The sequence below is a fragment of the Candoia aspera genome, chromosome 1, assembly GCF_035149785.1.
Source record: "Candoia aspera isolate rCanAsp1 chromosome 1, rCanAsp1.hap2, whole genome shotgun sequence".
Lineage (NCBI taxonomy): Eukaryota > Metazoa > Chordata > Lepidosauria > Squamata > Boidae > Candoia > Candoia aspera.
Genome location: NC_086153.1, coordinates 281,597,315 through 281,623,096, shown reverse-complemented (window position 1 = coordinate 281,623,096; position 25,782 = coordinate 281,597,315). Strand labels below are relative to the sequence as shown.

At 38.2% G+C, this 25,782-nt stretch overlaps 2 protein-coding genes across 7 annotated transcripts in view; one reads left to right on the top strand and one right to left on the bottom strand.

The window, feature by feature from the left end:
* LOC134487858 (protein-L-isoaspartate(D-aspartate) O-methyltransferase-like) overlaps window positions 1-20,579 on the top strand; it is an 80,988-nt gene extending 60,409 nt beyond the window's left edge. Inside the window, exons 1-9 of one of the 3 annotated variants that reach the window (XM_063289953.1) lie at window positions 13,466-13,732; window positions 15,293-15,437; window positions 16,329-16,433; window positions 16,981-17,012; window positions 17,695-17,799; window positions 18,054-18,174; window positions 18,805-18,890; window positions 19,306-19,475; window positions 20,317-20,579. In XM_063289953.1, coding sequence (XP_063146023.1) covers window positions 13,481-13,732; window positions 15,293-15,437; window positions 16,329-16,433; window positions 16,981-17,012; window positions 17,695-17,799; window positions 18,054-18,174; window positions 18,805-18,890; window positions 19,306-19,475; window positions 20,317-20,329 — 1,029 coding nt within the window. In that variant the 5' untranslated portion in view covers window positions 13,466-13,480 and the 3' untranslated portion in view covers window positions 20,330-20,579. Of the gene's footprint in view, window positions 1-13,465; window positions 13,733-14,247; window positions 14,390-15,292; window positions 15,438-16,328; window positions 16,434-16,980; window positions 17,013-17,694; window positions 17,800-18,053; window positions 18,175-18,804; window positions 18,891-19,305; window positions 19,476-20,316 lie in introns of those variants that run through there. The other 2 variants (XM_063289954.1, XM_063289956.1) reach the window with 2 other exon arrangements.
* On the bottom strand, window positions 3,041-13,726 carry CCDC32 (coiled-coil domain containing 32). Of its 4 annotated transcripts, none has more exons than XM_063289957.1 (4): window positions 13,589-13,726; window positions 10,171-10,429; window positions 8,871-9,027; window positions 3,041-4,738 (listed from the first exon to the last, which is right to left on the bottom strand). In XM_063289957.1, the coding sequence occupies exons 2-4, from the start codon at window positions 10,415-10,417 to the stop codon at window positions 4,594-4,596; spliced, it is 549 nt and encodes a 182-aa protein (XP_063146027.1). In that variant the 5' UTR covers window positions 10,418-10,429; window positions 13,589-13,726; the 3' UTR covers window positions 3,041-4,593. The 4 variants fall into 4 exon arrangements, with proteins under 4 accessions (XP_063146027.1, XP_063146028.1, XP_063146029.1 ...); XM_063289958.1 differs by lacking the exon at window positions 13,589-13,726 and adding an exon at window positions 13,090-13,231; XM_063289959.1 differs by lacking the exon at window positions 3,041-4,738 and adding an exon at window positions 4,882-5,754.
* Window positions 20,580-25,782: the final 5,203 nt, after the last annotated feature.

Genomic DNA, 25,782 nt, shown 5'->3' with positions numbered 1-25,782 from the left:
AACCAACTCCCAATGACTCTGAGAGACTTATGTTTAAATGTAAAAGAAAAAAAAAGAAGTATATGAATAGCCCCAGAAACAACATATAACCAAAGAAAATCCATCTCAACCTTCACTCTGCCCCAGAGCCTGGAAAAATAGCCACGTTTTTAATAGCTTTCTGAACCTCATCAGGGTCGGAGCTGTCTGTATCTCTGGGGAGATATCATTCCAGAGGGCAAGTGCCATGACAGAGAAGGGATGCTTTCTGGACCCCACAAGGTGACATTGCTTAGATGAGGGGACCTGGAGCATGCCCCCCTGCTGGATGGGCGGAAACAACTGGAGACAGGCAGTCCCTCAAATAACCAGGCCCTGTGGCATGAAGGGCTTTCTGGTAATAACCAGCACTTTGAATTGCACCCAGAAGCCAGGAACCAGTGGTAACCAGTGCAGCTTGCAGAGCGGTGTCACACAGGCATACAGAAGCATGCCCATCACTGCCCACACCACTGCATTCTGGGCCAGCTGTAGCTTCTGAGCTTCTTCAAGGGCAGCCCCACGTAGAGTGCATCACAGTAATCCATTTGATGGGTTCCTTGCTTCAAAAATATCTTTTGATGGGTGTGAAAGGAAATTAGATAGATTCTTGATACCTTTTTCTAACTTTAAACTAGTCAGCAGGTATTGTCTACAATCACTATTTGGAACTGCCAAAATAATATGTTTCTAAATATTCATTTCTGGTTGGCAAATATCGGGGAAGTTGAGCCTTTTTACCAGACTTTCTGGAATGCTTGGCTAAATATCAAGGATTCTGAAGATATAGAACATCCATCAACAATAATCCATGTGGGGATTTTAATGAATGTTTCTTTTCAATCTGCCTTAATTACTGTCATTACTTCTAACCTTATATATTAAATGGGACCAACTAATCATTTGAAAGAGTCCTAGTTGACTTGTCAATAAAGACAGCAATTTCTCAGTGAATTTGGAAGTTGCTTAGTTAATTGCTATGCCATTTACATTTAGCCACAAATCATACCACAACCCTGTGATGCAATCATACCATAAATGTCATAGCCATATAGAGTACTTAGGGCACAGGGACCTTGTTCTGCTCCTTTTCTCTTATGGCATGTATGGAACATTAACAGAAGCAAAGTCTCAATGTTTTTCATGCAAGCCACCTACTGTGTTTCTAATTCAGACAGCTTTTCATGCTACCATAACGTTCAGATTATGGAAATGAGAAGCCTAAAGATCCCAGTGTGCCTTTTTCCTTCGCCAATTTCTGATTCATGTAAGATGCCCACAGCACTTACTGGCTGGTTCACATGAGTTTAAGCAGCAATGAGATTCCCACAACCAACACAGTGACTGTCTGGTGGATGACCTGCATTTTTTAATTAACACCTGGACCTTTAGTGTCCTCCTGCTTCAGTATCCATCTTGCAAATTCTAAATTATTTGGCAACACAAGAATTTCTGAAAACAGTGACAATTTAAAAATCAGATCCACGTAGGAATATCCAGAAGAAAAGGATCTTACCTTTTCTTCTTCTCAGGGTTGGCCCCATGACCCTGCTTGCTGCATTCATTGCAGAGGTGCCCATAAATAGTGAGCTCTTGCAATAAAACTTGGCCTTGCATAAGGCAGGCAAGAAATAAAGAGGTTTGAGCGAACTCATACTCTAGAGCAGTGGTTCTCAAGCTTGGCAGCTGGCTGGGGAATTCTGGGAGTGGAAGTCCACACATCTTCAAGCTGCCAAGCTTGAGAACCACTGCTCTAGTGAATATGAGCCAGATCCAGCTTCCTGACTGGATTCAGCTGACAAATTCTCACGGACCCAAAGTATGCAGGGCAAATCCAGGGCATGCATAGTTCATGGCTCTTTGATGCAACTTCTTCCCAGGCTCCTGAAGCTGATGAATGTAGGGATGGCATTCTGGGTTCAGTATTGTTCAACATTTTACCATTAAGCTAGTGTGCTGAACTTATGGGAGACAGCTCTCCCTGTGCAGGAATCTTGGTTGCATCAGGACTGGATGGGACTTCATCTGTAAGTATTTGTGAGTATATATAAATATCTGTATAAAGAGAGATATATTTAACTGCCCAGTCTTGAAATATGTTACTGACACTTCATTACCAAAATTAAGTCAAGATTCTAAGATTACATGAGTGATTACATTATTAATACTATTATCATTCCCCCTGAGCTGAGATTGGCTGCAATCCTATTGGCCTTCTGGAAGGCCCTCAAAACTTAGTTTTACCATCGGGCCTGGGGATCCCATGGAAGTGTGAAGCCTGTTAAATGACTGCATTGTGTATAAGTTTAAACGTACTCTCCTATGTCCTTTTGTTGTTATAGATTTTAACTGTTTTTGGATGGTTGTGTTTGAACTATATTTTTTATCTATGAGTTTTAATTGTGTACACTGCCCAGATTCACATGCATGAGATGGGAAGCTATATAAATTCAGTAAATTAATAATTTCAATAAGTAAATAAATAAAACAGGGCACACAATCCTTCAGTTGCCAGGGTAATCTCCCCTCAATTTTAGTTAAATATTTTTGTGTCTGAAAGCTGCGGTGACACAATGACATCAGTGAAGAGGGTAAGTTTCCTTCAGAAAGTTTTGTGCATTTGGGTTTCTTTCTTTGATTAATAGCCTAAACAAATGTTTACATGCTTTGTTTTTGCTATTTTCCACCAACCAAAATGCTCCTATTTCTCTGTGGTGCAATATCCTTGTGAGCTATCCCTGTTCTAAAACAATGCAAAGAGTCACCAAGACACACCAAATTAATCTACACACCAATATATATTTTCACTGGAGACAGAAGTCATCACAATCAACTTTTTGAAAGGGTCTTACAAATAGACAGTATACAGACTACAGACAACGCAACACCAAAATACACAATCCACCATCCATAATGTGGATCCAGACTCAGAAGCATCCAGTTATGCTAAACTTGAAATCAATTAAGTAAAGAAATAATATGTAAACTTCTCAAGTTCTTAGACAGTTTGTCTAATAAGTTTGTTGGACTCTTATTTCCTGATCCCTTTAGAAAAACTAGATATCTCAGCAATTGGAGAAGAAATAACAATGATACACATTTAAAGAAGACATCAGAACTGCCAACTTGTATTCTTTAACTGGGGTGCTCCAACTATTCTCCAGGCTTGAAGTTCAGCACTAAAAAACAAAAAGTAAAAAAGTGGGGGTATCATAGCATTTCACCCCCTTCCCCCAATATAATTATGCGCAGTCTTACTGCTGAACCAACACAACTAATTTTTGCATTCTTTTAAAAACTGAGTTGTTTTTCTGCTTTCTTAGACCAATGAAAGTAGCATGTAGCCTCTCAGATTTGACTACATAACATTGCCAATTGTAAACACTGAGATTCAGAAGGCACACTTGTCTTCAATTAGTTCCTTAAACAGCTGTTCATGATAATTTACTTGGAAATAGAAAGGAAAAACAAAAAAGACAAATTTAAAAAAAGCAGCATACTGTATAATAGAGACTGCAAACAGATGTTAAGAGGTATTGGAGGGAGAAACGCTAATGGCTTGGTGATAAAATGGGGGAGGTGGAAGGACCAAAGCTACGCTATGGCATGTAACTGGAGAATTAAATTTTTCATGCCTTCTGCATGCACCAGTGCCCCCCTCCACCAAAAAAATGAAATGGGGGCATGTCGGGAGGAATACTACTAAAACTCACCCAACTATTTCTGTTCTGCTCTTATATCATACTTTGTCTTCCTCATTCAACTGACTGCTGCAGTCTTTGTTCCACAAATGTTTCATTGCACATTGTCTTTTACTTTTTGCAGCAAGGGAAATAAAGAGGGAGGGAGAAAACGTGGATAGGTATCTATTGGACCAAACAGAAAAAATTATTTGAAAAGATGGTAACATGAATGGTGAAAAAAGTAGTAACCACAATAGAAAAAGACTGCACAAAGCAGCAGTACAATTTCTGAGTCACAGCCTCTGCAGAAAGGGTGGAAAAGACACATTTCACACACACAGCACTTTTTGTGTTTTTGCTAGGAACTGCTTTCCCCGTCTAATGCTTGGCTTGGCTTGGCTTGGCTTGGCTTGGCTTGGCTTGAGCCAGAAACGATGGTTGTAAAGGACAGACATTTTTCACTTCCCAGGGAGCAAGGTACAGGTCTTCAGAGGGCTTTTTTTCAAGTTGGGAAAAAGAGACATGTGGCTATATTAGGGAAGCTGTGAATGAGGAAATTATATTCTGCAAGGAAAGTATTGCTAAGCATTTTTTCATAGATGATCATTTAAGTGCAAGTCTTCTTGGCATTTCAGGGAAGAGGATTTAAAACAGTCTTCCAAATTAAGCTTACCTACTGCATTTCTGTTTAGTTATCTTAACAGAACACATGCAATTAACTTTAAATCTGCAACATTGTATGACTTCAAACCAGAATCTGTACATTACAAATTTTGGTGGAGGGAGAACTGCACAAGGTCTACCTCAACCAAACCCCGTCAGAGCAGTTCTTTTGGTATTCTAACCCAAACTGCCAACAGACACCTGGACTGGAGGCAAGGTCCAAATGCATTCACTGTTCTACAGGCATCGATTCTTCATCTTCCTCAGCCTCTTGCTTCTCAGGAGGAGCTCCAAGGGGGATCAGATATTGTATCTCCTCACGGCTGACTGCCACTTTCTCGGGTTGTAGCCAGCGTTTCAAGTATTCCAAAGCACTGAGCAGAAGCAGAACAGACAGGTTAAAAGAGCAGTTGACAGTAAATAAATAAGCCAGGTGCAGGCAATATGGGGCCTGCAGGCCCCAATAAGGACTCTAGACTCTTCCCTTAATGTCTCTCAGGCTTCCTGCATCAACTTTTAAAAACAAATAAACAAAACTACAGTTAAATCGCTAGTATGCTACAGCAGATCAAGGTCTGACAAAGATCATAGAAAGAGTTTCCTTCAGGGAAGTAAGTGGTTTGTGACTGTCCATATCCACCATTTTTGTCACTAGGCAAATCTCCCAAGGCAGCTATTTTGGGGATATGCCCACCATGTGCTCTCAAAATCTCAAATGGGCCTGTCGCTGAAAAGGGCTAATTACCCCTTGAAACAGGCCCCAATTAAACTATACACCCATGTAAGCAAGGGCAGAATCTTCCTCTGAATCTTCCTTCTCTGAAGACCCCACTGGAATCCCCATTTTGTCATGCTAACCCATGATAATGGGAATTCAGCCATTATGGTTTGGAAATGATGGTTAATGACTTATCACAATCCCAACTAATCATAGTATATTCAGCAGATTATCACTTGGTGAACTAGGTCAGTTTCTCAACACAAGTTAGCTCACAGGGTTCTTGTGTGAATGCAATAGGGAGGAGAAGCACATTAAATGCCTTGACTCTTTTGAAGACAGGCAGGTTATAAATGGAACCCTGTAAGTAAATAAACAAGGTAGGAAAAACATGTAGAACATGGCTTTTGGAATTCTTTCCAGTCCCTTAATACTGTAACAGGTCCACTGTGGGTCATATGACCAGGAGTAAGGCAGGCTTAAGAATGGAACAGTTGGTAGCCTTCCAAGCTGCTGCACAACTGCTTCCCCCTAGAGATGCATTGATGAATTTTCTTCTGGATTTTTTTCTGCACAGCTCTTGGCCTGATCAAGTGTGATCTTTCTTTTGTTGGTTTCTACCTCTGCAGGAAATCTGTACTCATTCTTTTCAGTGTTCAGAGAATTAGCCTGCTGATGGAAAGAGAAAGTCCTGAGCCTCTTTAGATAATTTCTAAATTATCTAAATATAATTTATTTAGATATTCCATTGGTTTGGAAAGCATGAGAACATAAGCAGTGCCCTCCTGGATTCCACCTCTGGCCCATCTAGTCCAGCAGCCTGTCCTCACAGTGGCCAACCAAATGCACAAGGAAGCCCCCTAGTCTCCCAGCAGATGGCCTTCAAAAGCAGTACCCCTGCCATCAAGGCTAATAGCCATGGATCCCCATGACATCCATAAATTGGTCCAACACTTTTTTGAAGCCTGCCAAGATGGTACCAGCGCCACATTTCGTGGTAGAGAATTCCAAAGTTTAATTGCATATTGAATAATGTCCTGGTTCTTCCAGGATTCAATTTCATTGGGTGACCTCTGGTTCTAGTATTTTGAGAAAGGGAAAATAGTTCTCCTTATCCACTTTATCCATACCATGCGTAATTCTGTACACCTCAATCATGTCCCCTCTCATTTGCAACCTTTCTAGACTAAAAAGCCCTAAATGTCACAACTTTATTTTATAGGGCAGCTGCTGCAGCCTTTTGATCATCTTAGTTGCCCTCCTCTGAACCTTCTGTAACTCCTCAATATCATTTTTGAGGTGTAGTGACCAGAACTGCAGCCAACATTCCAAATGCAATTGCATCATTGATTTATATATAGGCAGTATGATAATGGCATCTCTATTTTCAACAACATGCTGTTGGCCTTTTTTACATCAGATGCACACTGTGTTGACACTTTTATTGAATAAGAACGAAAGGAACGTAATCTGTAGTTGAATCTTGAAGCTACAAATACAAGCACAATTTATTTGAGAATTAGTCTCAAGAATCATGAATTGAATGAATATTAAATATATAATGCAGTATCTGTTGCCACTGGCATCTGACTTGATAAAACGGAACTGTCAACAGCTGACAAGAATGCAGCAAAAATTTAAATGAGACTAAAATTATTTAAAGCATTTTTCTTCAGCCAAAGGGACAAAGTAGATTACAAAAAACTCAATCCCTGCTTTCAGATCAGTCCTACCTCCTAAAGACAGAAGGTGCAAGAAAAGGAATGAGGAAGCATAAGATGATGATGATGATTGGTTCAGTTGCCCAGAGGGATGAAAGATATGCATTCTGATCTAACTATAGTTAGCATCTATTCACAACCAGTACTGACTTGTTTTTTTCTAGCCAGCTCCTTTCTTTCTTCACTTGTCCTGTTTCTCTTTTTTGTTTTCTGTTCTTGACAGCAAGCTTATCTTATTCTTTCCCACTTCCTTTAGAGAAAGATGGCTCCTTTGAACTCTCCCTGGTACCAGTAAAATCCAAACTCCTTTATGGTCCATATGATTAGGACAGGATTCTGGTCTGGCAAATTATTTTCTAGGTTTTTTTTCCAGGGGGTAGTGATGCATACATTTTTCCCATGCAAGTCTTTAAATGTATATTTTAAAGGGGGAAAAAACAGCCACTGCTTGGATACAATTTCCAGTAGCGTATTTCCTTTTCAAACACTAGAGATAAGGCAAGCACTAAGACAAGACAAACACTATCAAGGCTTTGCTTGATATTAGTGTTGTTTATGCTGCTGCAAAGTCAGATGCATAATTTAACAATGTCCATAGAAAAGTGGGGAAGAAAATGTTCACTTTTGAAACTAGATTTCCCAGGTAACAGGAACATAGTAACTGTACAACAAATCAAAGACAAATGACAGAACTGGGTTTTTGCAAGAACAGAAGCTAACAGCTTGCTCATTATTTCAACTGTCTTGAACAAAAGCTTCAAGATGTAAAATACAAATTGAAAATGTGCAGTTTTTACCCATTACATGTGCTCTCATTTGTTATTCACTAGTTCAGGGGCATGTTCCAGGTTTAAACCCATACGGGAAAAAGAAATTATTTTAAAAGGATACAATAAATTAAAACAACCTTTGGCTATTACAGGCTAGTACAAACAGTCTCACTGGCTTTGAAAATGGTAGCCAGCCCTCTAACCAAAACTGAAACAAGGAGATATCAACCTAGTTGCTTAGGATTGAGGAAGGGCAGTAGGGAAGCAAACAAAAACATGCCAGAAACAAAGAAAAGCCAGCAGTATATTGAGGAAAGATGGTGTGTGTTTTTTTCCATAACATGTAAATGGAAGTGTATAGCTGTATGCATAATTGGAGATATAAAAGTGTTTTTATTTTTAAAAAGAAAGAATTTAGGAAAAGTCCAGACTAGCAGGTCCTGTGTCTCCTGACCAACTGGAATCTCCACTTCATGTATAGGACTAAAGTAAAAGGAAGAGGCTAACCCTACAGGAAAAGGCAACAACATTTAGCCAAGTTCATGAAGGGTAAGGCTATTTTGAAAATAAGTATCAGAACAGTTAAAGCAACAATCTTTTCAAAAGTTTTCCCGTAACTGAACATTGAGAAAGAATGAAAGAAGACAGATATCCTTGAATTACAGATTTGTAGTCAATTTGTAGTTAGACTGCAAAAAGAGCCAATCAATCACTCGCTAGTCACCTTGAATTAATGAACAGCAAGCAGAAACTTTAACCTTTTGGGCTTGTGTTGTGAGCAGGCAGTGAACTAGACAAAAGGCTTTGCAGGTTTGAAGGAAAATAAAAGGGGAAGATGACAGATAAGATGGATGAAGAGAATCAAAGAAATTACAGGAATGTCCTTGGAAGAGCTACAAGTTATACAGAAGCATGTGAGATGGTGAGCATTTGTCCATATAGTCACCAGGAGTCAAGCCTGATTCAATGGCATCTAACTTACAAAGTGTCCAAAGCACATGCCATCATTCCACCAGACTACCTACAAACATTAGTCTCTAATCTTACACATGTGGAGATGAGAACATACATTGGCTAGGATAGCCCAATAAGCCAGACATATTCTTTGAATTCAACTGGGAGCTCCTTCTAAGCATACTTTGAGCTGACCTTTAGTACTAAATACATCCTTAGGTGCATCAGGAGCCCCAATATAAATTAAGCCCCAGGACATCCTTTCTCCCATAATACTTGATGTTTCTGTAAGACAAATATTTCAAACGGTTGTATGTATCAAATCTTTATTACACAGTATTACCTCTCATCAGAATCAGTTCCCTCCATATAAAAGTCAGATTCAGACTTCTCCTGCAGAAACCTGTCCCAACTTTCTTTCTTAGCCTGAGAAAGCGTATGCAGCATATCTTTGGATGTCACTTCCTGAGATAAACCCTTTATTCTCATTAATCTTCTCTCTGAGGAAAGAAACAAACTAATAAAGGAATAATGCATCCTGTAGGGAAATGAAAACCAGTGGCCAAGTTAAAGCCAGAAATCTTCAGTCAGACTCTTGAGGTTTTGTATAAACTGTAATCACCATTTTAACACTGTGTATCCTGACAGACCTTTTTAATGTCACAGCTTCATGTCAAAGTTTTATTTTGTTGGGGATTGGATAAAAAAATTAGCATGTAGCAACTGAGACAGCCATCTTTTTAAAAATTTTCTTTCCCTGCCCGAAATCCAGATTAGAATATGCTTTGAGAAACCTGTGCATCAAAGTGGCATTTATATTTAAATAAGAAGCAGGAAGGATTTTACTTTCCTTCAGGGATCATGGCTCACCATTATGACTACAAATATTTGAAATGAGAAAACTGACAGATAATTACATGCAGAGCAGGCAAGTAGGAAGTGGAATGGAAATCTTTATATTTTTCTGGAAGTTCATCTGCATTAAGAAGAGTGTCCATTCTTCTTTTTCCCAATTGGCTGATTAGATTTCCCTCTTTCAATATGTAAATTATTGTAAAGAATAACGTTATATTCCTCGCAGGGTTTCATCAAGGAACAAATTAGATAAAAATGGACAGTGATTTTTCTCTCACATGCTCTGTAAAATCTCAGGTAGGGAAATATGATATATCTTATCACAAACTTCTTAAAAATAAAATGGGAATCTTTTTGATATCTCCAAATATCAACCATATCCAGAAAACAATGAGAATAAGCATTTATGCAACTCATGAACCTCACAGATGTATTTGTTTAAAAGGTACATCTGAATCAGGCTTTTTGACTTTGACCATAATCTTTTAAAACAGTGTTTTTCAAACTTGCTGGCTGGGGAATACTGGGAGCTGAAATCCACACATTTTAAAGTTGCCAAGTTTGAAAAACACTGCTTTAAAATAAGTGGCTTTTTATTATATACGAATAAATGTCAAAGTAGACAGTTGACATATGGGTAGACTCACTGTTCTCTATCCTATATGATCCTCCCAATAATAAAGTTAGCTGTAGCTGGGATTATAGGATTCGAAGTCTAGCACATCCAAGTTGAGGAAAGCATCAACTCCTTTGAATATTCCTAGATCAGGAAGTTCTCACATACTGACCTAAAGATGCCAAATAGAGCTCTGAATCTTTCAGTGGTATCCAGGGCTTCTCATTCACTTGCAGAGAGGGGTCTGTTACTTCCATCTGATTCTCCATCACATGAACATAAGAATCTGCAAAGGAATCTGCAAATGAATTACTGGACTCTTCGTTCTGGTCTGGATGTGGCAGAGATGAACAGATTTTGGTCCAGAGGTCCTGGCTGGAAATAGCAACCAGAGAATCAACACGTTCAGTCATGATCATGATGAAGCAATCCTGAAAAAAAAGAAACAGCAAGAAAGATAATGATGGGTGACCTACAAGGTATATAACATCATATTGACATATATCCTTTTCTTTTACTTTGAGACCACAAGGAGAGTAACTTTAAAAAAAAACCTGAAGTTTAAGTTCTCAAAATTCTACTCATCCAAAATTCTTGGGGTCAATTTCTCTGCTGTAGTACATAAAAATCTTTGCTGACTCTTATATTTGCAAGTGTTTATAATCAAGATTCTCGGGGAATTTTCTACAGAAAAAAATTCAACTTTAAGCACCTGGGAAGTTCAGGGAATATTATAAACAGAAAATAAATCCTTAAAACATTTATGACTCCACTGCAAATCTGTCATTTTAGAGCAGGACTAACTGTATAATAAGCTATTATATATTTGTTGTATTAAATTTATAGAGGAAAAGGTGCAGCAAGGAAATTCTACCATATATCTGTGGTTGATAGGCACAATCTGGCCTTTGGGCCAGATTGTTTTATCTAAAACACTAGTGGGTGAGCAAAAGCAAAAAGATACTGGATACAAATACATATGGTGATGCAGAGAGTTTTAAAAGTTAACATTCAGATGAAACGAGAACTTTTCTTATTAGGACTTATGGACAGTTAACTGTCATAGAAAAGGCTCAGGGACAATTGGTTTTATATACTGTAACTGCAGTGAGGCTATTATATGCACAAAGATGGAAGACTACAGAAACACAAATAATGGAGGAACGGATTGTGAAGACGGCTGAGTTTGCAGAAATGGCTAAACTGACTTGTGTGATTAAGGAGGGAACTTCAACTACTTTTATAAAAGGCCGGAAACCCTTCATAGAATTTTTGCTCAAAATGGATAAAAATGAACTGCTGATTTCAGGATTTATTGATTTAAAAGGTTTGTTTATGGGAAGAAGGGAACTATGATATGCAATATGGGAGAGTGGAGATGGTAATTGCTATGTCTGTAACTGCTGCAAAGAAGATTGGAAGTCACTTCTTTAGGTATCTTTTTTTCTTGCTTTTTTGTTATTCTTCACTTTTTCTTTTACCGTTTTATAATTTATAATTTCTTTCTTTTTCTATTTTTTTTCCTTCTACGTTTCTATAGTTTTTAAAATCTTTGTAAAATCTTCTTTTAATAAAAATTATTCATTAAAAAAAAAACACTAGTGGGCCAGGGGACAGAAGGGAGCTGGGCTTCAGGAATGGGAACCCCAACCTGTGTCTCTGCTCTGATTCAGTACCTCCATCTTGCTGGGCTTCATCCTAGCCTTGCTCTGTCCCATCTAGCCCCTCAGTTTTCCAGCATTGGTCAAGATTCCCACCACATTGCCTGTTCAGCCTGGGCTGGAGATATAAAGCTGAGTATCACCAATGATAGTCACCCCAAACTGGTGGATGACCTCTTCCAGGGATTTCATAAGGGAGGGAGAGGGTTGATCCCTGGGGCATCCCTCACCGATTGCCACCACCCACTCAGGAAGGAGTGGAACCACTGTGAAACAGTGCCCCTGACTCCCAACGTTCACATGCAATCTAAAAGGAGATCACAGTCAATAGTATTGAATGCCACCATGAGATCAAGCTACACAAGGAGGGGCACACTCCATCTAAGTGCCACTACAGGTCAACCACAAGAGTAATTTATGCCCATGCCTGAATTCAGTAAAGTCCCAGATAATCTACTTGATCTAGGGCCCCCTGTAATTGTTGCCCAACCACTTTCTCAACAACCTTTTCTAAAAAAGAAAGGTTAAGACTAGTCAACTGTTGTCCAAAACATGGTTTGAGAGCCATCTTCTTAAGCAGGGCATCTCTCAGTTCTGATAGCACCATACCACCTCCTCCCTCAAAGAGAAATTATGACCGCCTGAACACCGTTTTTCATCCCCTCACAGGTAGCTTGCACAAGATAGGAAAGACAAAGATCAAGCACATGTGTGGCAGAATTAATGTCACAGAGAACACTCAGAGTTCACTCCCAGATCCCTTGCAAGGTGTCACCTCCTACCATCTCACTGGATTCCACTGAGTCATCATGCAACATATAATGCAATTAAATCCTGAGATTTAAATCCAAGTAAACAGGTTACAGACCTGAAATTAGTAAAAAAAAAAACCTGATTACTACCTAGATGAAAAACAGCCAGAAACTAATATATATAATCCTTGGAGGAAAAAAACCTGACAATTTAAAAATATGTTTTAAAGTTTAAAATAATGATTTTCTTCTGAGAAAAAGAATTGCAAAGTATATTGCTTACTGCAAACTGGAAAATGTCAACCCAGGAACTGAGAATACTGCAAAAAATGCTGGCATTGCCCTCGCAGTGCAACTTACAGGATCAATCTGAACTTTAAATTAAATATGGATCTACTTTTATTCTGTTATATTGGCTCTAGGGATAGCACCATTGAGTTGCAGGGCAAATGTGTGCTGTAATGTAGGTATCACAGTCTGTGACAAAATGTTGGCTACTTAAAAAATATATATTTAGGAATTATGGCAAGCTGTTGAATGTTCTGAATGAAAAATTTAGGAAAGTTAGGAGTATTCAATGATATTGCTTCCATAGAACTGGAAGCCATCAATTCCAGCTTCTGTTCCATGCAGAAATCCAATTTGGAGCATCCCCAGCAGATGGCTCCAATAACACACCTGAGCATCTCCAAAAAGAGGAGTTCACCACCTCCCTCAGGAATTTGCTTCTGCTATGCAAGTAACTCTTACAGTTTTGAGGTTTTTCCAAATATGCAAGCTACTGTCCTCCAGATGCATTTAGTTCTCCAAAAGTCCTAATCAGGCTGACCGGGAAATGAGTTTGCAGTCCAAAACAGCTGGAGACCGTCCACTTGGGGAAGGCTGGCTAAAAGCACTACCGTAAAAGCCTTCCAGCTTAAAAAATGGCTTGAAGAACTATACCCTGAACGACTTGGACAAGAAAAACAGGATACAGACACACGGCGTGCCCCACATACCAAGAGAGGCGCATTGCCAAAATAGCAGTGACGAGCCAATCTCGAGACACAGAAACGGAAGGCCTTTAACAATGGTCTTTCCAGGTGACCGCTGGAGGGACCCCTCCGATTCTGCACCGCGATGGATCTTTCCCCCTCCCGCCCCGCGACGTGATCTGCGGCTCCAGCTCTCCTCCTACCTGGAACGCCTAAACCTGCTTTCGCCCCTACTGCCAGTCAGAATCCGCCAAGACAAGGAGACGGAGCGAGCAGGTCTCTCTCGCCGCCACCTTGGCCAATCAGCGAAGAGAGCGGAGACGCCCCTTAACTTTCTGTTTCTGCAGGTAAGAACCATCAATCTCGAACAATTGAAGGTGGGGTCACGGTCTAATGGTTCCCCCCTTTAACTTCCGGTTCCGTATGGCCCGTTGTAGCATCGCTCGCCTGCGGGGCAAGAATGCTGGAAAGAAAGAACACAAAAAGTGGGGGGGACACCGAATGCGAGTGCTATTCCCACAGGTAGGGAGAGAGCAGATTCATCCAGGGAGAACAACGGAGGTGGGAAGAGACCAGAATTATTTAATCTTGCTAACGGGCTTCACTTCGTTTGTTGATTCCAGCGCCGTCACCCCGCATATGGAGACGCCTAAGAGGAACGGAAGTGGAAACGTCACATTTTTATTTTCTCTCTTTAAAGTAATGAGAGCAGTTAAAGGCGACATCTTGGAACCGGGCATTATTTAGGGCGTTTTATGTAACCCCTCGGGCAGGAACCCGTAGTTCCTTCTCCCCCCCCCTCACCCAGTATCTTGTAACAAACAACTGAAAAGGGCGGGGAAAGGCGGGAAGTGTCGCCCGAAGGTTTACTGCGTTTGCGCAGAGGAGTCCGCCCTGTCACTTCGTGCTGGTGGGTGATTTGAGAGCTCGCAGCTGCTATGGACCGCTGGGCGCAGGGGTACTCCGCGGTTCAGCGTGTGGTGTGAAAGCAGAGAACTAGCTTAGTTGAGTAAATGATGCGCAAGCATGGCATGAGAAGACAGCTTCTGTTTCAGCAATACGTCTTTGAATTTACTGTGCTAAAAACCATGCTTTTTCTGGCTTTCATGCATGAGGAGAAAGGCCTAAAGCAGTGTTTTTCAAACTTGGCCACTTTAAAGTTGCCAAGTTTGAGAAACACTGGCCTAAAGGATACCATCAAGGACAGTAGGTGAGGTTTCAAGGTGAGCAGATGATCTCAAGATGAGCAGATGAGTTGCAAAGGAAAGAGCCACTCTGGAAGACCTCTCCAAAGAGTCCTCTGCTGTGCTGGGGGAAGACTGAGAAAGGCTCACCTGCTCTGTCACAAGAGAAGGGGTGCCAGCAGGCATTCGGCCTCCTAAACCAGATCAACTTAAGATGAGTAATTGGAGCAGAGTCTGGAAGCTGGGACAGAAAGACAGCTGAGTTGTTTTCGTACAAATTCAGTATGATTTTTGTGGGGTCTGTGTGTGTTCATGACTAGCTAGAACTTTCAAATTATCTCCTATAGCTACTTGGCATAAAATGATCCGGTTGCATTTATAAAACTGCACAACGCTTGCTGAAGTGATATGATGCTAAAGGTCTTTTATTACTGTGATGCAAAATCTAAAATTCAGAGTTGGATTATTCTGTTGTTATGACCAATCAAAGGGCTACGAGTGAACAAGCTTTTGAATTTATCACCAGTCTCTCAGGCAACGTGAAACTGTACTAACACTGAACTTTAGCAGCAAATGGGTTTTCTATTACTATTTATGCATGCCTCTGGGCATCTGTTCTTAATCTCAGCTGCTTTCTGGTATAGGTAGGATTTGGTTTCTACGAAGTTTTATTTAAAAAATCTTTTTGTCTCCTCCCCATTTTTTCCCACTGTGACTGGCTAGGGAGGATTGGGAGCCCCAGTACGTTTTTGTGCAATGAGCTGTTTGCTGCCTTTTTCTGTTTTGCTAATGGGACTACTGCCGACGAGAACCATGGCTTGGACCTCAACTGGGAAGACCCATGCTGAACTGATCAACAATCTGTATAGTGAGTACAAACAGCAGCTTACATTCACGACAGACTTCTAAAACAGCTGTTGAAATACCTGGACATTTTTGATAATTAACAATTCTGATGGCATTTAATTGAGAAATAATTAAATAAAAACATATTTTATCAGATGAAACAGTACAAGACTAAAATCTTAAATAGACTAGGGGGAGTTATGTGGCAGACAATCCACCATTCTAAGGTGTATGACTCTCCCCCACCCTCCTTTTTTTAAGGACAGAAAGTCTCAACTAGGTTAGGCAAAAAGCCTTCCTATTTTGCTCTTCTATACTTGCTATGGCCAAACAGATGGTGATGGGATGCCCTTTTGTGTTTCCTAACAATTAGTGTTGAAGACACATCCTGTAAAGTGCTGGAGATAGTATGTAACTATTATGAATAAAGGTACTGATTGCTTTATTATCCATTGACTTATTTAATTTGGGGTTAAATGATCCAAGCTGATAGTCATTGGTACGTCTTGTAATGAATTTCAGTTATCTATGTGCTTCACAAAAGAAGAATATTCTTTTTATGCTAGTTCTAATATTATGAAATAGAGGGAAAATCCATGAAGCTGAAGTGTAGAAGGTTCAGGTACTGGATTTCAGATATAGATCATATTCTTTGGTATATACCTGATAGATGTTTATACAAGAAGCTTGTATATCTTTATACAAGAAGCTAAGAAAACTAAATTGTTTTCTTAGTTTGACTTCTAAGAAAATAATTCAGTTTTCTTAGCTTTCTGTAAAAACATTCATAAGGTATATACCAAGGAATATGATCTATATCTGAGTTGTTGCTGGCCTGAGCTGGTCTCCATTGTGTGACACATATGAATTTTATACTGTATAACAACTTGTATTCACTTCTCTGTTCCTATAGAAAATGGTGTGATTAAGTCCCAACGTATTTTTGATGTGTTGCTGGCTACCGATAGAGCCCACTATATCAAATATTTTCCATATATGGATTCTCCTCAGTCAATTGGTAAGATTGCAGACTATTGTCAGTTAATAAATAATTGCATATATTAGAGACCACATATGTTGTTTTTCTGCTTGGATCCTCATGTCTGTCCCAGGCCACTAAAAAGTATGGTTTATTCTACAGGCAATATGAAAACTTAAAACATGAACCGTAATTCAGAAATGGCCATATGACTTCTTGAATCTACTTTTGGCAGCCTCAGAGCTGCTTTTGAACCCCACTGCTAAAGATCAGTTGGATGATTTCCTGCCAGTTTGAGGTGAAAAATAATAGTACCGTGGACCCTAGATCAGGCTTCAAAGAGTTTTTTTTAAAAAGTCCTCAAATATAATTATGTGAAAAGCCTAGGAAAACAAAAAAAAATCCTGCCCTCTGCAGCCCTCACCCTCTTAAAAACTATTATACTGTATCTGCACTAAAAGATTGCTCACCATCTTACACTTTTAATTGCCTAGGAGAATTAAGAAAGTGAAGGGTTTGTAATATTGCTTGAATGATAGTTCTTAACATGGGGGAAAACCTCATTTTATTTATGGTTTTCTTTCAGGATACAAGGCTACCATCAGTGCACCTCACATGGTAAGACACATTTTTACATTAAACAGTACATGAGGACACTCTTGCATTGAAGGTGTTTACTCAGTAAAGCAGAGAGACCACAAATGTAAGGCTTTGCATTACCAGTCTGTTTACTTCCATGCTACTTACTCTGGCATTGCTATACGAGATCCTTTGTAATAGGATTAAAAGGAGTTATATTTATCATGCAGTTGTAACTACAGAAGGTGCCAGATGATCTGACCTTAACTGAGTTATGAGACCCTTCCTCGTGTCTTACCTACATCATTATTAATCTGTATCTTCTGGACAACTTTGTGTTCCACACTGGTACATCTCACATTGAGATATGTGACACAAATCTCTACTTTGATCATTCATGAAATTATTATCTATGCTATAGGAATCTCCCAGATGAAATATCTGCTAGGGTTAAGTTGGTAGGCGCTAACTTGTTTGTTCTTTTGCTTGAAAGAAAAATGATACTGGAATATGGTACAACTGGAGTAGAGATGAAGAAGTGTCATGGTTATTTCCACCTTGCTGCTGTCCAAATATATAGGACTACAATCTCTTCCTTTCTCAGCCCAGCATGGTTGAGAATGTGATGGAAATTATCACCCAACACATCTGAAGACACCAGGTTGGGGGAAATAGTTACCTTGAAAATGTGTAATGTTATGTATAATGGTCATTTCTACAGCATGCTCATGCTCTTGAGTTACTAAAGGACCAGCTAGTGGAAGGAGCAAAGGCATTGGATGTGGGATCAGGAAGTGGATATCTCACTGCTTGTTTTGCCAGGATGGTAAGCAAAATGCAGCACTCGATAACAAAAATATATCTATTTTTCTTCTTGCTACAAGTAAAAAGGCACATCTGTGAGCCTTTTTTTACAGTCAATATTCTGTAAATTTGATGTAACTGGTACTATTACATCAAATAGAACCTTTAGAATTAATGAATCTTTATTAAATTTTCTAATTCATTCGTTCTATTTTCTCTATAATAATGAATTTGAAGTAGTAATAGAGCTTCAAGTATACCTGACTCCTTTTATAGGTGGGCCCCACAGGCAAGGCAGTAGGCATTGAGCACATAGAAGAATTGGTTCATGAATCCCTTAGGAATGTCAAAGAAGATGATCCAAATTTGCTTAGCTCTGGACGAGTGAAACTTTTAGGTAAGTTCTCTGATTTGTAGCCATGGTACAAAATCTGTACAGTATTGGTAAGGGTTTGCTGTTTTCAACAGCAGAGAAAGCATTCTACAGATGATTCTTAAAATACATATTTGAAAGCTACATGGGTGAGTTATCTCTAAACAACTAATTATGTCAACTTTGTATAGTAATTCTTTTTATGGTAAACTGAACAATCTGGATGTTTTGGTACTTACTGCTTCCCATATGAATTCTCTTTCATTTTACTAAGAAGTTATTTATTGGATCCTTTTCAGAGCTCCTTCTTAACTGGAGACTAAAGAGACTAGATAATAATGAATGGAACCTTTTCTCTAGTGGTGTCCACAATGTGATGCTTCTACTTCAAAATACTTTTTTTTTTTCAGGAAGTCTTTGTGGTAAATGCGGCCTGGCCCTGATGATTAATCAGCTCGCACACATCTTATTCTTTATCTGTCATTTTGCTCAGCTGTTTTTGTTTTTTGTATTACACATAATTTCTGTATTTTAAACTAGATACTGTATTTTTAGCCACCTGTAGGTTTCATAAAAAAGGATGGATTGCAAATGAGAAAATAATCATTTTCTTCCTCTCATAAAGCCTTCACTGCCCACATTCTCTTTCCACAGTAGGGGACGGTAGGAAGGGATATCCTGAAGAAGCCCCTTATGATGCCATCCATGTTGGAGCAGCTGCACCCACTGTGCCAGAGGAGGTAGGTAACAGAAGCATCCGTCTCTCAGCTCTGTTTAGCAAACCATAATTGTGTCTGCTGTTTTCTAAGCTTAAAAAAATGCTGTGGAACTGTGGAAGCTTAGCCCCCAATAGAATGAACTCAGAAAGAATACTTCAAATATAGAGGCTTCTGATAAATTCTTTCCTTACATTTTGAGATTTAAACTTTCATGTTTTAACAAAGCAAACTAGATGTTATACTTTGCTAGGCATCTAGCATTTTCAGAAGCAAAGTATCACGTAGAGCAAGTTGAGTTAGAAATAAATAGCCAAGTTCCTGATTCTCAATAAATACTGTATTTTGCTACACCTCCTAAAATGCTCAATCTTTCGCTTAATTTTTTTATTTTTAATTTGCCTTACCATGTTTACTGATTATTTTTCTGTATTACCAGTTGCTGAATGAGCTGAAACCTGGAGGACGACTGATTTTGCCAGTAGGGCCAGAAGGTGGAAACCAGGTTATGATGCAGTTTGACAAAACTAAGGATGGTCAGATTGTGGAAAAGCATCTGATGGGTGTGATATATGTTCCTCTGACAGATAAAGAAAAACAGTGGCCTCGGTAAAATATTAATACATTTTTATCCTTTTTAAAGTTAGCCCAGAGTAGTGAAAAGAATTCCTGTGCTAATTGGCTTTTGTTAGGCAAAGTAAAGATACTAATATGAGAGCAGTATCTCTGTAATGAAACCACTATAAAAACTAGAATTGTTTTCCCTTAAGTAGACAAGGAATGAATATCTTAGAAAACAAAATGAAACTTCAAATAGTTTGAGTTCATTATCATTTTGCCAAAATCACTGTTCAAAAATTTTAGCCCAAATCATGGTAATTTTAGAACCTCTTTTTATTGTGCTGATATGTTACTGTTTTAGTTTTCCAACATTTAATGCTATTTATACATGCAAACCTGCAAGTTAAGTCCTATTAAGCTTCATGGAACTTGCTTTCCCAAAAGCATGCATGTGACTGGATTGCAGGTATATTTGTAAGTGTGAATTTACATATGCTTCAGTTTAATATTGATGTTCTAAAGGATTTTGTTATGCTTATTGTAACTGACAAAATTTAATAATTATTCCTGTACATTACTTTGAATTAAAAGAATGGCAAAATCAGTTTGAAAATAAACAAAAGACTGAGTGTTCCTGCTTTGCCCCTCCCTTCATTCTTCCTTAATTATGCTCTACTTTAATCACAATTAATTGTTCAATCCAAAACTGGAAAGCGTGATTTAGTATCAATTTACTACTCAGAATCTTAAATATTCTGATTATTTATATGACAATAAAAAGCCATCTTTGATAACATTTTTTCATTCACAGCCAATTATTAGCACTGGATTTTAGGAAAAAAGCATGAATGTGTGATATAATAAAAGTCAATTATTTCTTTTTCTCTAGGGGTGAACTTTAAAAGATTTAAATTGCTTATACAGGACCTTTTGAAAGCCTATGAACTGTGTTTGGAAAAATTGATATTTGCAATACAGTATATATGAACACTCATTTCTGCTCTTTGAAAGTAACATTTGACCTCTAACTATAAGAACTTGGATGGCATTTGGAAAAAAAGCAAATTGGTTGATTCAAGATTAACAACATAATTCACAATTACAAATAAGATCTTGTGTGTACCAAAATAGAATAAACAATGGAGATACAAATCTGCACTTTCTGTGACTTTTACACATGTGATAAGAAATGGTTTATGTGTGATTTAATAATTGGAAAGTAGTTTTCACATGTCTTGTTAATGCAGAAAACAGGAAATAACTCCATTTGTAACAATTTTGTCCAATAATATGTGGATCGAGTTTTAGAGACATCAGAACATGTCCTGACCAAAAGGTAAATAACTATACTTAATGGCCCACTTCCCTGTGGTCTGTACATATTTTTAGCTGGAGTTATATTACACTGGACACCTGAAGGCACTTTATGTGAAAAAGGGAAAGTATATATTAGAATAATGACATTTCCTTGAGATTTAAACATCAATAGTTGCTGCCTGTACCTAAGCATATTTTAGGGGATAGGTGGACAAATAGAAATCCATGCCCAGAGTCAAGAGTTGAACTTGCTAACCTAAATGGCTCCTTCTATGATACTGTGTAGATTTAAATAACTTCCAGAAGTTCTGTATTCCCAATTTTCTGACAGCTGAGAAAAATGCTTGATACTCTTTTCATCCATAAACTAGACTGCTGAAAGGAAAATGGGAGTGGGGGGATGAACCAAATTTTTGTATAATGTGACTGCAATCTCAGCTGTGATATTGACAATACTATTAACAATCTGTTCAGAGATACCCTAATTCTACATACATACATACATACATACATACATATTTATCAACCCTTCAGGATAAGCAACAATATTGTAAAAAACACAGAAAAGGAGTAAGAAATAAGGGAAAAGGTAATATGACTGAATTTGGTTTACCCCAATTCTATCCACTATACCCTTCCATATCTTTCTTTCCTGCACACTATTCTTGGTTCCACCATGCCCATACACCAATACACACATTGCCTTTTGTTGTGTAAAATTCTTACCTCTCTCACTTTACCTTCCTCTCAACCCATTCACTCTTCCTTTATCTATATGTTTTACAATAAAGTCCTCATTCATTTTCTGTGCATGACCAACCACCTCAACAACCTTTTATATTGGTTGCTCCTTTTTGTATTCAATCCACATTCATTTAGCATCATTCATTCTTAATCTTCTCTCTCTCCTTGTTTCACCACACATATTTAACTCATCCATTCTCAGTTCATTCAACTCACTGTGACAACATACCCAACTCATTTCCATACTGGGCAGAAATATGCTCCTATGCACAGCTATTTTAATATCTTTCAATACAGTAAACATTCATTTCTTCTAACAGATCATACTAAGTTACCTTTTTTTATTCCCTTAAAGACTAGAACCTGGATCTCCTAGTCTATCACCTTAATTACTATCCCAGCTCATGTTTGTGTGTGTATGTGTATGTGTAAAATTATCCCCCCTTAGACCACTTCATTCACTACTTTTGCAAAATAGTGAAAAACATTAACTACTTCTGTAAATATTACATAAAGCAATTCTTCCCTTCTCATTTCATTGGTTAATTCATGTTCTTTACAACTTACTCCCTTATTCCAAGTTACAATTTCCCATAGACCAAATCAAATAAAGCTTTATTACAGACCAGGTTATAGACCAGCATATGGGGATAGGGTACAGTCATTAGGAAGAAACATAAAAAATATAATAGGTAAAACGCTTATGTAAGTGCCATATAAAATAAAAAGCTAATAGGTGAAACATAAAAGATATAAAAGATACAAAAAGTGAGAATGCTAAAGAGTTGTATACAACAGCCACATCAAGGGTAAAAAATATATATATATATATATATATATATGAGAGACATAGAAGGTATAAAAGATACAAAAAGGAGGGATAGGAATGTAGAACATCTATGTATGTAGTATGTGAGAGACTATACAGTAATAAGGCAGACTAGATACACACTGAGTTTCGTTTATACTACCAAGTCCCAAGCACAAGCCAGAGGCCATCATCTGACAAATTTTGAGTGCTGCTGCACAAAACCTGGCAACACTCTACGTTGTGGCAGGATTAATATCCAAAAGCAAATTTGTCCAATGTGTCCTGGATATTAATGTAGTAATGGTAGGATGAGACTAGTGTGAATCTCTTTGTCGTACGCGCATTGGAGAAGCACATGCTCTGACGTTTCTGTGTCCAGAGTTGCAGGGGCATTGCTTTTCCAAGCAGGGAGTCTTCCTATATCAACTCTCAAGGACAATTAAGGGGAGGGCATGACACTGAGCCAGAGTGAGGGCCCTTCTGTGCTAATGGACTTCAGCTTAATTAGATATGCCAGGAAGGAGGCAGAGTACCTGATGGATGCAGCAGCAAGAAAGTTTGGGCCCTCACTAGGTCAGACAGGTGCTGTATATGTTATGCATTGTTTGTAAGGGGGTTGGCCTGATCTAACACATGCTGACTAGAAGACCTAGAGAGAGGCCCAAGGATGAGATTTTAGCTGCCACTGCCTGTTTCCATACCAATTGGAAGTCATCACTCATTGTTAGTGGGGCAAGGCCAAGGGGGAAAAAAGATAGTCTGAGCCAATAGTTGAGCATGGGCAGCCACACTCTAGCCTCCACTTTCATGCAGCCTGTCTCAAATTGCAAGGTGGCATTTGAGGCACAATTAGGGACTTGAAGGGGTGCTCTTAGAGATTTGTACAAGTTCTAGTGTGAAATTGGAGAAGGGACCCAGATGGAAAGTTATTTTCAACCTCTCAGCCAAAATCATTGTAAGCAACTTATAATCATTATTCAGTAATGGTATCGGTTGATAGTTTCTTGCTGAAGTCAAATCTTGGCTCTCTCTAGGTATTAATGCTATATTAGCCTCTTTCCAGCTATCCAGCATCTTTTCCCTCTATAAAACAGAATTCATCATATTTTGTAAAAGTTGTAAGAGTTCATCCTCAAAACATTTGGAAACTGGTAAACCATCTGGTCCAGGCACCTTTCCTGTTTTAGTCTTTTCTATAGCTTTACAAACTTCCCTTATTCTTACAGGTCTGTTCACGATCTGTTTCTGTTTCTCTGTAATCTTTGGTAAATTTTGTTTCTTTAAATATTCATCCATTTTTTCCAGGAAAATTTCTTGTCCTTTATATAAATTAGAGTAATCTTGATAAAATATTTTTACATGTTCACATTATCTGTTATTATAGTATTTCCCACTTGTAATTTAGTATCATTTTTTTCTCTTTTCGTAATTGTAAGCCAGCCATTTCCATGGTTTGTCTGCAAACTCAATTTTTTTTTGTTTCGCAAAACAAAATTCATTTTTATTTCCATTTCTCTTACTGTTAACATAAACAATTATTGCTGTAGAAGCTTAATTTGTTAGGTAATACTTCTCTGGAAGCTTAATTGTTCTTTTCTTTTTATCTCATCCAAACAAGCTTGCCTGTCCTAACAGTCAGGAACCACGCTGAGACGAGGAGTAGGTCTCTAGTGTTTATTACTGCTACATAAAACAGAATCCTAACAAACTGAAGAAGCGTGGGAAAAACCCAGACAGATAAACCCCAAAAGTTAAGGCGGTCTGATCTGTGTCTCTTTGAATGGCTGCTTAATTCCTCAGTACTACGCATGCGTTTTCCCCCCTGGATAGAGGCCCCTTCCTGCTCGCCATCAGTACTCATGACATTGCCTCTTCTTTTAGAGTTCACTATTACGTTGTGTAAAATATCCTCTCATGAAAGCTTTACTTGCGTCCCAAACCATCCTTACATCTGTGCCTTTATCAAGATTTTGAAAAAAAATCTTTCCATTTCTTTTCACAGTCCTCTTCTGTTATTTCTTTTTGTAACAGCATTTCATTTGAACTCCATCTGAGAGAATTAATTTTCTTATTAAAAACCAAGCTCACTGGGTTATGGTCTGAAAAAAGTCTTTGGTAGTATCTCTACTTTATGTACATTAGTAGCCAAATTGTTCAAAATCCAAATCATATCTATTCTTGAAAAAGATCTGTGTCTTTCAGAGAAATAAGCATATGCTTTTGAATTGCAATTTTGAGTCTCCATACGTCAACAAGCTCTTAATTATCCATCAAATCAAAGAAAACTTTTGGTAATTTACCTGAAATTTTAATATTTTTCTCAGAAGTTCTGTCTTCTTGTGAGGAAACCACTCCATTCCAATCCCTATTAGATACCGATTTTCATAGGAAAAGTCCATTAGTCTGTCCATAAATCCTTTATAAAACATTACTTTGTCCTCATTTGGGGCATAAATTCCCAATGTCAGAGTCTTAACCCCATGCAAATTAACTTCTTAACATATCTACCAGGTTCATCAATCATAAGTTCTGGTTGTAGCTGGGAGTTTATATACAGAACAACTCCATTTCCTTTCTTTTTTTGTTTTGTTCCTGCTGAAATAAATTCTTCACCCATCCAAAATTTCCACTTTATCATTAATTTGTTTTACATCTCCAGTCAATTGTCCTACAGATTCTTTAATCTTAACTTCTTTCATTTTCTCTTTACAAATCTTTCTTCCATTCTCTCTTCAAAAGCTGCCAAATTAGCATTAACTGATTCAGATACCTTCTTGCCCAATTCCTCAAACATTTTCTGCAACATCTTTGGGGTAATCCCCCTTTCTGTAGGTTGCTCTAACGATCTGCTCCTCCCTTCTCCGGCTTTTGCCGCTTTTCTGGTGGCTGCTATTCTAATAGTATAATCCAAAAGTAAAACTGTCTCAGTTACAAGGGAAAAAATAAAAGGCAGGCTTCCTCCCCACTTCTTTTTGTTTTGCCTTCTATGTCCTTAATACTTTAGTCTCATTTGACACTCTGTAGTTATAGTCATATAGTCTATCTCATGTTAGCTTTACCTCCTTATTCTGTAAAATCCACCAATTGTCTGCATTCTTTAATATTAAACAAACAACATTCTCACAAAAGTCTGGTCCATTTATCTATTTAGTTCTAATATTTTCAAAAGCACTTTTGCCAAAAATTAATCTTTTAAAATTACACTCTCCTTTATCCATTTATATTTTCTTACATCAAATCCTTGTTAAGCTTTTCGCTAGTAGTTTAAAACCGTTTAAAACATTATTTCTTTCATTTTCTTTGATCCAGAAAGACGGTTGACTCACCAAGTGGTCTTCCTTTATCCTGCCAATTGGAAGATCTCTCTTTAACTTTAAACTGATTATATCTGATAGTGATTAAGAAAGCGAGGCTTTTGTGAACCTTAGGTCTATTACAAGCAGTTATGAGACCAACTGAAATCTCTCAACTCACAAGTCGATC

Coding starts and splice junctions, on each gene's coding strand:
- CCDC32 (XM_063289957.1), bottom strand. CDS start 10,417: ATGATCATGACTGAACGTGTTGATTCTCTGGTTGCTATTTCCAGCCAG. Junction 9,028..10,170: donor GCTCTATTTGGCATCTTTAG/GTCAGTATGTGA, acceptor TTCTTTCCTCAG/AGAGAAGATTAATGAGAATA. Junction 4,739..8,870: donor GGAACTGATTCTGATGAGAG/GTAATACTGTGT, acceptor GCTTCTGCTCAG/TGCTTTGGAATACTTGAAAC.